We start from the raw sequence: 12,209 nt of genomic DNA, 5'->3' as shown, positions 1-12,209 counted from the left end.
GGCATCACATGAATCAGGGTGACTGCCCTGGGCCCTGCTACCTCCCATCCACCTGGTGAGGCTCTCCACCTCCTCCCTTCCTAAAGCAGCAGTAGCAAAAGAAAAAACATGTGAGATTGTGGGGGTAGAGGTCGTTTCCCAAAGAATACTGCAGGCCAGTAGGACATTTGTGTATCACAACCTTCCACACTTACCGTCTCACTCAAGAAGTGCTCCTCAGCCACCAGCTTCCATCCTGCTGCTGCCAGATCTTCAAATTCCTTGAACTTAGTCTCCATATTATTCTCCAGCTCTTCCCACTGAGCTTCTGACAGACCACAGGCACTCAGACTCTCAGAGAAAATCTGTGCCCGGGTATCCTCTGTCCAGGAGCTAGAGAGTCAAGGAAGAGGAGTAGCTATGAACATGACCAGAGGAAGTATGTCTTAAACACCTCTTAAAACTGTAGCGAAGTTTATCCTCTACTCTTATGACAAAGCTAGAGACGATTCATACAGTCTGCAGGGTTATCAATTGATAGACAAATCTTTAAGAATCCCACCGAAAGCCTATTGGGCATTAAGTTATCTCAGCCTCTAAATGGCACTATCTTTAAACAGTGGCACACAATTAAAATAGCTACCATTTCCCTCAGGCCTTTGTAAGCAACACCGAAAAGGTGTCTTCTAGTAAAAACACAGTCTATTTCCTATTTGTTATCCATTAAGGTCTGATTCCATTGTGGCAAAAAAATCTACCAAATAAGCTCTTCCATGTAAGAGTTAGTGTACATCTCATGAGCCTGACAAATGTATGAATGAAGAGGAGTCAACACTCAGGAAATCTGCAGCCAAATCACAACTTCCAAGCAGGTATGCTTGCATCAAAATAAATGCATGATTATCAGCTGTGGTGTGCTACATTCATTATTATTTATTTCATTTGTTAGTCGCCAACACTGACATTGCTGTTGCTTACCTGGACAGGGCTGGGCTGGGGTGGTAGCAAGGTCAGGGCCACGCCGGTGCATCAGTGGGAGCACCAGAGGATTTGTGCAGTTGCATTGGCATGGTCCTGACCTCACCGCCACCCTGCCCTACTCCAGCCCTATCTAGATAAGCAGCAGCAATGCTGGTGTCAGGACGGCAGCTGCACCCTACCACATGCGCCACCACTATTCAATTTCCTACCAAAAATACTTTTTTTGGGTGGTGGTGGAATTCTATCCTTAGTGAAGTGGCCCTGAGACCCAAGCTAGCTGGACTGCCTTCAGTGTAGGTAAGATGGATAATTCTCAGACATGTGATTGGAAACAAAGGGTACCTCCAGATGGGGGGCTTAATATTGCATATGGGTCATTCAGATTTGCAACAGGTTGTTGGCAACTGGCTTGGCTAACATTTCAGATTTTTCATGGAAAGGGTAAATGCTGATTAAACAAGAAAAAAATACAACCTGGCTTTTTAATGCTGATGATGTTTGTGGACACTGTGATAAACTTGTGTGCATAAGCAGCACCAAACCTACAATATAAATTTGTCTGGAAGCACCCAAGAAGTTTTAGACTAGCTAGGAGGAAGATGAAAAGGTTTTCTATGATAAGTTTCTCTATGGGGCTATTCCAGATTCTCATGCATTCATTCACTGGCGATCTCTCGTGGCCGAGTAAGATTGTCTTCCAAGGTAAGGTCTTTAACAGTGTGTCCATAAGTGATTGTGGAGGCCAATTCTGGATCCACACAGCCTCCCACAGTGAAGACATAGATTTCCAGATGGAAGATGGTCACGATGAGGATTTGCTTGATGTTCCTTCCACTTAGCTCGTTTGTCCCTTTTGCCTTGTACTCGTGCTTCTTCAAAGCCATAGCACCTTTGATAATGGCTGACCTCCAATTGGGACGCTCATGGGCCAAGGCTTCCCAGTTCTCGATGCTCATGTTACATTTTTTCAGATTAGCTTTGAGAACAAGGGATTTGTGGACTTCCGGGAAGGGTGACTTAGCCTGTGCCTGCTTTTGAGACGGGCTCCTGCCTCAAAAGAAGCTTATTCAGATATATCAGTCAGTTTTTTCTTTTTTTTTTGACTGATTAAACTTCTCCCGGGTAGGGAGAAACGAAGAGATTAACCTCAAAGCCTATTTTTGTTGGGACGACCAGATCTCATTAATTTATGGGACGAGGTCCAGCCGACGAAGGTGGGACGGATTTTTAACAGCAAGCTCTATCTGATAAAGCGAACGTTCACCTTATCTTCTAAGAGAGAACGCACTAACAGGCAAGCACCCTTCTTTCTATATTTTTCTTTTACTTGACTTAAATTGTTGCTGTTTAAAAGAGATTTGCCAGATTGATCAGTTTTTGACATCTCACTGGGGAGCCATAACTTCTCTCTGCTACGCACTAATTAATAGCTTATCTCTGTTTTTGTTGCAAAAAGCTGTCCTGGATTTGCATTCTAAAGATATACACAGAAGAGGGATTTCTATTCCAGATTTTTATTTTGAAAAATATTATACTGTTTTGAGACTACTCTCTTTTTGGTCTATTTTATTTTGACGAATCTGTTTCTTGACGATTGCCATTAATTGTTTCGATCCTGGGAACTGCATTTTGTTTACTTAACTATTGGAGAGATAAGGCTGTCTGCTCTGTTTATACTGTGATGTCACCAAGTTTGGAGTATTAACCCAATTGTTGCTGAAATAAGAAGTGGTTTTCCTATATTTTTCTTTTAAAATGGCAATTAAGAAAGTGGCTGAAAATCTGGAAATAACTATGTTTCAGAAAATAATGGATGAGATTGAGATAATGAAAATTGAATTGAGTAAAATGAAGCAGGAGATTAAAGATATAAGGGTCCCTGTGAGAGAGGTGACCCTGGAAGGGGTCCCTGTGAGAGAGGAGACCCCGGAGATTGGAACAGGGGTCCCTGTGAGAGAGGTGACCCTGGAGACTGGAATAGGGGTCCCTGTGAGAGAGGAGATCCCGGAGATTGGAACCAACGTGGAACAGGAACAAGATTTGGAGTCTATGGACTTTAGAAATAAAATCTATTGTTTGGAACTCAATGTTATCTCTGAAGAAATGAATGAAGATTCTAGAGATAAAGTTATCAATGGCATGGATAATCTTCTGGACTGGAATGATGTGATGGAGCCCAATATAGAGAAAATCTATGGAATTAACTGCAGCCATGTGACAATGGAAAAACTTTTAAGAGATGACCCAGTGTATTTTGAAAAAAAGAACAGAGATATGATTTTACAGCAGTATTTCAGCAACCTATTCAGAATGGATGGCAAGAAAATATTTGGGATAGAGGTAATCCCCATCAGACTCTTACTATATGACTATGGCTTTGACAGCAAGATTATTATGGAATACTGATAATGGAAGATTGGATATTGAAATTACTGGACTTAACAAGACTACTGAAGATGGAAGATGGAAAATGGAACTAATAGAGATAATAGAACAATGGCTACTGAAATTATTGAACCTAACAGATTCTGATGTGATGGATTAATTGAAATGTTTATTTTGACTATGGTTATGACAATAAGATTATCATAATTAGTAATGAGATGGATTAATCGATATGCTTATCTGGAAAAAAAAATTGATAGATATATTTCTTAAAGAATTGAAACCTCTCTTTGACTTTTTGTGGAAAGAATAAAGTAATGTTTATGAGATTTGATGATTAAGTAAGATAACTACTGGAGGAAAGTGATTTTATAATATGACTTAAGAGACAGGATTGTTATATATTATAGACTTATAACTGATTTGATCTTTGACAAATGGGAAGTCAATATTTTACTCTTTATTTTTTATTTTTGTTTTTTTTTTTCTTTTTTTCTTTTTGTTTAACTATTTTTGATTTTGTTTTTTGTCTTTGAATGTTTTATGATTTTGTCTTGTATGTTTTATGAAAATCTGAATAAAAATTATTGAAAAAAAAAAAAGAGAACAAGGGATTTGTACCATAATTTGTTGGTCCGTAGATGGCCTTTGTGGTATTAAAAAAGCCCCGTGCATCGTGAGCATCTGCAAAATGCTGGATTTCTTGAGCTTTCTTTATCCATCAGGCGTTGTTAAGTTCTCTAGTTCTTCTTTGGACCTCAGCCTTTGCACTGGCATAGATGTTTTTCTTAGCAGCACAGATAATGTCTTTTTGCCATATCTGGAAGGCTTTCCTTTTCTTGTCAATGATATGCTCAATCTCACTATCATTCTCATCAAACCAGTCCAGATGTTTCTTAGTTTGGTATCCAATAGTTTGTTCACATGCTGCAATAATGGAAGTCTTCAGTTTAATCCAGTGTTCCTCTATGTTTTCAGGGAGTTCCGTAGGTAGATGTTTCTTGAGAGTTGTTTGAAAGCAAGCTCGCTTAATAGGATCTTGAAGGGCGTGGATGTTCATTTTACACCTTGGTTTTCTTCCTTGGAGCCTACGCTGAGGAACAACATTAATGGCCATAGTGGATCGAATTAATTGGTGATCTGTCCAGCACTCATCAGCACTCGTCATGGCCCTAGTGAGGAGTACATCACGATCTCTGGCATGGACAATTACGTAATCCAGGAGATGCCAGTGCTTCGACCGAGAGTGCTTCCAAGATGTTTTAAATTTATCTTTCTGGCAAAAGAGTGTGTTGCAATAACAAGATTATGCTCTGCACATTTAGTCAGAAGTAGAATGCCATTCAGGTTGCGATTGCCAACTCCTTCTTTCCCAATGGTTTCTGGCCATAAATCAAAATCACGCCCAACTCTTACATTGAAATCGCCCAGGAGGATAATTTTACCCTCCTTAGGTATCTCTGATAAGATGGTCTCCAGCTGGGTATAAACATTTTCCTTGATGTCTTCATCAGCATGTAATGTTGGTGCATAAGCACTTAGAATAGTTGCCTGCTGATTTTTGGCGAGTTTTAATTGGAGAATTGAGAGTCGTTCATTAATGCCAGTAGGAACTTCTGACAAGAGCTTCACAAGATCATGTTTAATAGCAAAGCCTACTCCATGTATTTGTCGTTCTTGTTCAGGCAGTCCTTTCCAGAAGAAGATGTAACCTTTTTCTTCCTTCAATTGTCCCTCTCCTGCTCTTCGAGTTTCTTGGAGTGCTGCTATGTCAATATTAAAACGTCTTAACTCCCTCGCGATGATGGCAGTCCTGCATTCAGGACGTTCATAATCTGTATTGTCCAGCAATGTCTGTATATTCCATGTTCCATATTCTAGTCCTCAGTCAACTCAGAAATGCCAAATCTTGCCCTTGTATTGTTCTCCTGGTTAATATCTGTAGGATAAGACACTTTTCTTTGCAAAAAATGACAAAAATATATGTAGTAAGGCTGCAATCCTAACTGCACTTACCTGGGAGTAAGCCCCATTGAAGTTAATAGAATTTCTGGATAGACATAGTTAGGATTGCAACCTTAGGCTCACTGTAACGTTAGTGTATGGTATGAACTATATGAATCTTTTAAGAGCTGCAGAGTGCTCTCTCTGGTGCAATATCTTGCCGTTTAAGATAAAATTTCTTATTTCAGGGGATCTTGCAACCAAAATTTCTAGGAATAAGAAGAGACCACCAGGGGCCATTGACTTACATAATGGCCAAATAAGCTCGAAAAAATTGCCGCAAATGAGCAGCTTGCTGTTCACGGACTGCATTTCCCAACACCAACTTTTGTAGATCCTTCCAAGCCTCCAATATTTCACTGATCCTTCTGGACTCTTTAGATATTTGTTCCAAATAACACTCCTGCAGCTGACTGAAGGCTCTCTCCAGCTCTTCCATGTCCCCTTCCAGGGCAGACATATCGCTCTATGAAATACAACACAGCAGGATTCAGACTAGAGAAAAGGCTTTCCAGTGGCACACTCCTGGCCCCTTCCCAATAGTAAATGCTTGCACAATCCAAAAAACAAATGAACAAACTTGACCCTGTTTAACAATCCCCACTTACAATGGTGATGCCCTCTTTAGCACTTCTCCAACACTGCCATGAGCAGTGCTTGTTGCAAGCTTTTTAAGTTGCTGCCTGTCTTGTATCTATGCACACATGAGAAGCATTTCAAACCATTCAGCACTTGGATCATGTTCAATACTTGCCTGCCTTTGCTACTAGGAACCCAGTAACTCCCTGATCTGCTACCTGCAAACAATTAGGAACTCCCATTTTAAGGAATCCATAAGTGTCAGAAAAAGGTTGACTAGAGAAATCCTTTTCTCTGAGGATACTGTGTGACAGTTTTGAGTGAGTTTGAATTTGTAAACCTGGGCGAATCTGATGTTAAAAGCTCAGGACATTCCACACCTGAACAATGACATATTTTAAGTTTAGCCCAAGAGCAAACTGGCATAAAAAGACTGCCCATGCATCAAGCTGGAAAAAGTTTACCTACACTGCAACCAAAGCTGAACAGATCAAATCAAAGAGAACCAAAGCAAAACAAGGAGCAGCCCTCACCTCATCACACAAGAGTCAGAGCCAAAGACCGCAATGAATCTTTTGATCTCACCTCTATCTCTTTCTGCCTTTTCACCAGGCCCTGCAGCTCCAGCAGATCTACCTCACTCTTCACCGCGGCAAAGCTTCTCTCTGCCTGGATGATGTCCTGAGCCAGCGTTTCTGCTCTGTCCCTTATAGTCTCCATCTGTGAGGTGACCCAGGCCAGCTGAGAATTGAAAGAAGGAAGGTGACACTTAGGAGCGGTGTTCTATGCTAAAGACCACTTTACATAATGCCATCTACTTCACTCCAAAGTTCTGAAGCTATAAACATCCAGACACATGAGCCTTTGTTGAGCTACAGACCGAGGCTGGACTTCTGGGCTCTAGCCCTCCATTTCTCATCTAATGGTATTGTCTGCACTGACCAAGCTGATTTTTGCATGGGTTTGTACTTTAAAATACCCCAAACGGTTTCATTGTACTCTTCTCTCTCCTATGTTTTGTCTTAACTTGTCTCTGCTCTTGTTTTCTGGGGATAGGTACCAGGATATATTGGGAACAGTTGGTGCAGTCTGTAGTTCATCCCGGGTGCTACCCTTTATTAGAGCTCAATTTTTGGATTTTACAGGACATCAATACCTCATTAAAGAGGTTCAATGTTCCTTTTAATGAGGGTATAGAAACTGCAACAAGTATTGTTTCCCTGCAAACTTTGCTGTTTGAAATGCCACATTGGGGCACTTATGGGACAAATATATCTACTTATGAGTAAATCCCCCAGCCTCTTGCTTGACACAACGCACTGGGGTGCTTACCCATGAGGAATTCCTGTGCTGCTGCTCCTTGCCTGCATAGAATACGAGTGTGCAGAGAGCCATAAAGAAATGTACTAGTGCAAGGAGAAGCAAACTAACATAAAAAGAATGAGAGATGGAGCACTGAGTACAGATATAGCCTCAGTAGCATATTAAGCAATCTACTAACTTTGCCCCACTGTGTTCCTCATTAATTGTTCACTGGTCAACCCTTTTCCTTTACTATAAAAAGAATCCCCCCCTTTAAAAACATTGCAAAATAAATAAATACATATACAAGACTGGTGGTCTTTTCACCTTTTTATTTTCAATCTTAAAATGTTTTAATGGTGTTTAGATTATTTGCGCTGAGGTTATTCTGTATCGCTGGTTTTACTCTGCTTTAGATTTCATGTTTATCTTATTTTTACTTCCAATTTTTTTTACTTATAATCCAATCAGAGGACCTTTATTGGGCAGGACAGAAAAGTCATAAATAAATAAATAAAATCCTCATGTACCCTTTTTCAGCATTCTACACCAACAAATAACTTGAAGGGGTGGTTGTTTCTGACCTTGTATAAACATAATCCACTAAAGACCTTTCAAGATCTCAGCCCATATGAAGGTCAGCGTTATTTTAAAAACTACACAAGAGCTGCACCAGAGTACTGCTGGCACAGATACACCATTTAATAGGTGGTCATTGCTTCTCTATGAAACAGGAACAAGAAAGATTTTCCAACTTCTTGTCCAAATGCCATTCCCAACGCCAAGGGAGCGTTGGTCCAAGCTATCTATCTATAATGTCTAGGAAAGAGTGCTTTTTGCGCATGTAACACCTCTCTTACCCTAGTTTCTTCTCCGCTTGTCAAGGCTTGTACAAAGCACTTCAGGGTCTCCATCTTGGCCACTGCCTCCATGGCCTGCTCCCGTTCCTTCACCATGTTGTTCAGCATCTCCACTGCTTCTTGCAGTTCCTCCAGTGACCTGCTCATGTCCTCACTGCTCAGCTGTTGAGAACTCTGGGTTATGAGGAGGTGCAAAGGCTCTTGGGAGCCTAGCTGGTTAGGCACTACCTAAAGCAAAACAAATACACAAATAATAGTGAGTACAAATCTAGACAGGCCTCCCTATTAATTCTGAGAAAATTACCATAATTCCCACTTTACAGGGGAGGAATTTGACACTGAAAGACAGTGATTTCCTGAAAGCCACCCAATAACAATAACAACCATTATATAATGTATTTAAATCTCACTCTTCTGCTAAATGTACCCACAGCAGAATACATCAAAATCAAAAATAAAACCATACAATCTAATCATAAAAATAAGATTACAGCACCCAATCTAAAAGCAATAACAAAGAACATATAACATAACCAACATTTTAAACTAAACAAGAAGCTATCACCAACAAGGGTAAAGGTGGTTTTACACATTAAAACTGGCATCAATAAAACTAGGTTTATAAATTAAAAGCCCATCAAAATATAAACATCTTCAATTTCTGAGACACTAAAAGGAAGCCTGATAGATTTCAATTGGAAGAGCATTCTTGAGTCATGGCACCACCACAGAAAGTGCTCCACCTGCCATGCTTGCTCACCAAAAGTCCCCAAATACCACTCGCGCAAAAGCATCCAACACTGATCTTAATTTCAGGGTATGCTTACATGGGACAGGCGGATAATTTCTACTATATGTCTCAAAACCAAGTTCTTGCCAATGGACCTCTGGCCCACCCATTTCTCCTTCTCACCTGTATTTGGTTCCTCTGACTTAGCATCTCTTCTAGCCGCACATTCTGCAAGAACTCAGTTAAAATCACAGAATCTTTCAAGTCTGATGCTCGGCGTTGGAGGGCCTCCTGCACACAGGCCAACCTGGCAAGAAAAACATGACATCTACCTAGAAGTATATCCCACAAAAGTAAACTTACATAACTTCAACTTCAGAAAATGCAGCTGGAGATGGGAGATAAGTCTAGTTCAGAGGTTGGGAACCTCCAGACTGTGGGTCAATTTTGACCTGACAAGGAGTGCAATTTGGCCTATGAGGCCACTTTCCCCAAAACACGCCCACTATCAGCTGATGTTAATCCAATGGGTGACATCAACTGATGGGTGGGGGGAAGGTTTCAATTCTGAGCTGGCTGTATGTACCAGTTCTCCTGCTGGGAATTGGTGTACACAGACAAAACAGCAGGAAAACATCTCCAAACTCCACCCCCATGGATTAACTTTGTCAGGCAGGACTGCCCACCTATCAGCCACCTGATGCCATTATAGTGTCAGACGAATGACAGATAGTTGGCCCCAACCATCCATCAAAGTTGGTGCACAGGGGTAGGGGGAGATAAAGATCTGGCCTACCGGCCAAAAGGTTTCCCCACCCCTAGTCTAGAGTGACAAGAGGTGTAGCTCAGTGGTAGAGCATCTGCTTTGCATGCAGAAGGTCCCAGGTTTAATCCCAAGCATCTCCAGACAGAGCTGGGAGAGAACCCAGTCTGAAATCCTGGAGAACAGTTGCCAGTTGCGTACATAATACTGAGCTAAATGGACCACTGGTATGACTCAGTACAAGACAGCTTCCTACATTCCTGTGACAAGGGAAACCTTATTAAAATTGCCCTAGTTCTGTTCTCTCCTCTTCCTTGGTTGCCGGCATGTATTCTTTCTAAACCATGCTTCTCTGAAGAAATCTGGTCTCATAAGAACATAAGAAGAGCCTGCTGGATGAGGCCAGTGGCCTATCTAGTCCAGCATCCTGTTCACACAATGGTCAATCAGATCATAGAATCATAGAATAGTAGAGTTGGAAGGGGGCTATAAAGTCATCAAGTTCAACCCCCTGCTTAATGCAGGAATCCAAATCAAAGCATTCCTGACAGATGGCTGTCCAGCTGCCTCTTGAATGCCTCCAGTGTTGGAGAGCCCACTAGCTCTCTAGGTAATTGGTTCCACTGTCATATGGCTCTAACAGGTAGGAGGTTTTTCCTGATGTTCAGCCGAAATCTGGCTTCCTGCAACTTGAGCCCATTATTCTGTGTCCTGCACTCTGGGACGATCGAGAAGAGATCCCGGCCCTCCTCTGTGTGACAATCTTTCATGTACTTGAAGAGTGCTATCATATCTCCCCTCAGTCTTCTCTTCTCCAGACTGAACATGGCCAGTTCTTTCCGTCTCTCCTCATAGGGCTTTGTTTCCAGTCCCCTGATCATCCTTGTTGCCCTCCTCTGAACCTGTTCCAGTTTGTCTGCATCTTTCTTGAAGTGTGGAGACCAGAACTGGACGCAGTACTCAAGATGAGGCCTAACCAGTGCTAAACAGAGGGGAACTAATACTTCATGCGATTTGGAAACTATTCTTCTGTTAATGCAGCCTAATATAGCATTTGCCTTTTTTGCAGCCACATCGCACTGTTGGCTCATATTCAGCTTGTGATCAACGACAATTCCAAGATCCTTCTCACATGTCGTATTGCTGAGCCAAGTATCCCCTATCTTATAACTGTGCATTTGGTTTCTTTTTCCTAAGTGTAGAACTTTGCATTTATCCCTGTTAATTTCGTTCTGTTGTTTTCAGCCCAATGCTCCAGCCTATCAAGGTTTTTGTTTCTGTCTTCCATGGTATTGGCTGTGCCCCCCAATTTTGTATTGTCTGCAAATTTGATAAGCATGCTCTGTAGCTCCTTACCCAAGTCGTTAATAAAAATGTTGAAGAGCACTGGGCCCACAACTGAGCCCTGTGGTACCCCACTTGTTACTTTTGCACAGATGTCTGTGGGAAGCCCACAAACAGGACATGAGCAAAAGAACACTCTCCTCTCCTGCAATTTCCAGGAACTGGTATTCAGAAGCATACTGCCTCCAACTATGGAGGCAGAGCCTAGCCATCATGACTAGTAGCCACTGATAGCCTTATCCTCCATGAATTTGTCTAATCCTCTTTTAAAGCCATCCAAGTTGGTGGCCATCACTGCCTCCTGTGGAAGTGAGTGCCATACTTTAACTGTGTGAAGAAGTGCTTTCTTTTGACTGTTACGAATCTTCCAAAATTCAGCTTTATTGGATGTCCATGAGTTCTATTATTGTGAGAAAGCTTTTCTCTACCCACTTTCTCCATGCCATAGTTAATTTTATACACTTCTATCATGTCACTTCTTACTCGCCTTTCCTCTAAACCAAAAAGCCCCTAATGATAATTTTGGTTGCCCTTTTCTGAACTTTTTCCACCTCTACAATATCCTTTTTGAGGTGAGACAACCAGAACTGTACACAGTATTCCAAATGCAACCACACCGGACTTCCGGGAAGGGTGACTTAGCCTGTGCCTGCTTTTGAGACGGGCTCCTGCCTCAAAAGAAGCTTATTCAGATATATCAGTCAGATTTTTTCTTTTTTTTGACTGATTAAACTTCTCCCGGGTAGGGAGAAACGAAGAGATTAACCTCAAAGCCTATTTTTGTTGGGACGACCAGATCTCATTAATTTATGGGACGAGGTCCAGCCGACGAAGGTGGGACGGATTTTTAACAACAAGCTCTATCTGGAAAAGCGAACGTTCATCTTATCTTCTAAGAGAGAACGCACTAACAGGCAAGCACCCTTCTTTCTATATTTTTCTTTTACTTGACTTAAATTGTTGCTGTTTAAAAGAGATTTGCCAGATTGATCGGTTTTTGACATCTCACTGGGGAGCCATAACTTCTCTCTGCTACTCACTAATTAATAGCTTATCTCTGTTTTTGTTGCAAAAAGCTGTCCTGGATTTGCATTCTAAAGATATACACTGAAGAGGGATTTCTATTCCAGATTTTTATTTTGAAGAATATTATATTGCCTGAGACTACTCTCTTTTTGGTCTATTTTATTTTGACGAATCTGTTTTCTAACGACCGCCATTAATTGTTTCGATCCTGGGAACTGCATTTTGTTTACTTAAACATGGAGAGATAAGGCTGTCT

At 41.3% G+C, this 12,209-nt stretch overlaps 1 protein-coding gene across 9 annotated transcripts in view; it reads right to left on the bottom strand.

The window, feature by feature from the left end:
- LOC133383685 (spectrin beta chain, non-erythrocytic 1-like) overlaps nt 1–12,209 on the bottom strand; it is an 84,748-nt gene that overhangs the window by 23,963 nt on the left and 48,576 nt on the right. For all 9 annotated transcript variants that reach the window (XM_061624830.1, XM_061624832.1, XM_061624833.1 and 6 more), the window contains 5 exons: nt 9,004–9,127; nt 8,091–8,318; nt 6,514–6,669; nt 5,598–5,815; nt 195–372 (listed from right to left, as the gene is read on the bottom strand). In XM_061624830.1, coding sequence (XP_061480814.1) covers nt 195–372; nt 5,598–5,815; nt 6,514–6,669; nt 8,091–8,318; nt 9,004–9,127 — 904 coding nt within the window. The remainder of the gene's footprint in view (nt 1–194; nt 373–5,597; nt 5,816–6,513; nt 6,670–8,090; nt 8,319–9,003; nt 9,128–12,209) is intronic.

Source organism: Rhineura floridana, chromosome 4 (assembly GCF_030035675.1).
Source record: "Rhineura floridana isolate rRhiFlo1 chromosome 4, rRhiFlo1.hap2, whole genome shotgun sequence".
Classification (NCBI taxonomy): Eukaryota; Metazoa; Chordata; class Lepidosauria; order Squamata; family Rhineuridae; genus Rhineura; species Rhineura floridana.
Note: the sequence above shows the minus strand (reverse complement) of the source record. Positions and strands in the feature narration are given on the sequence as shown.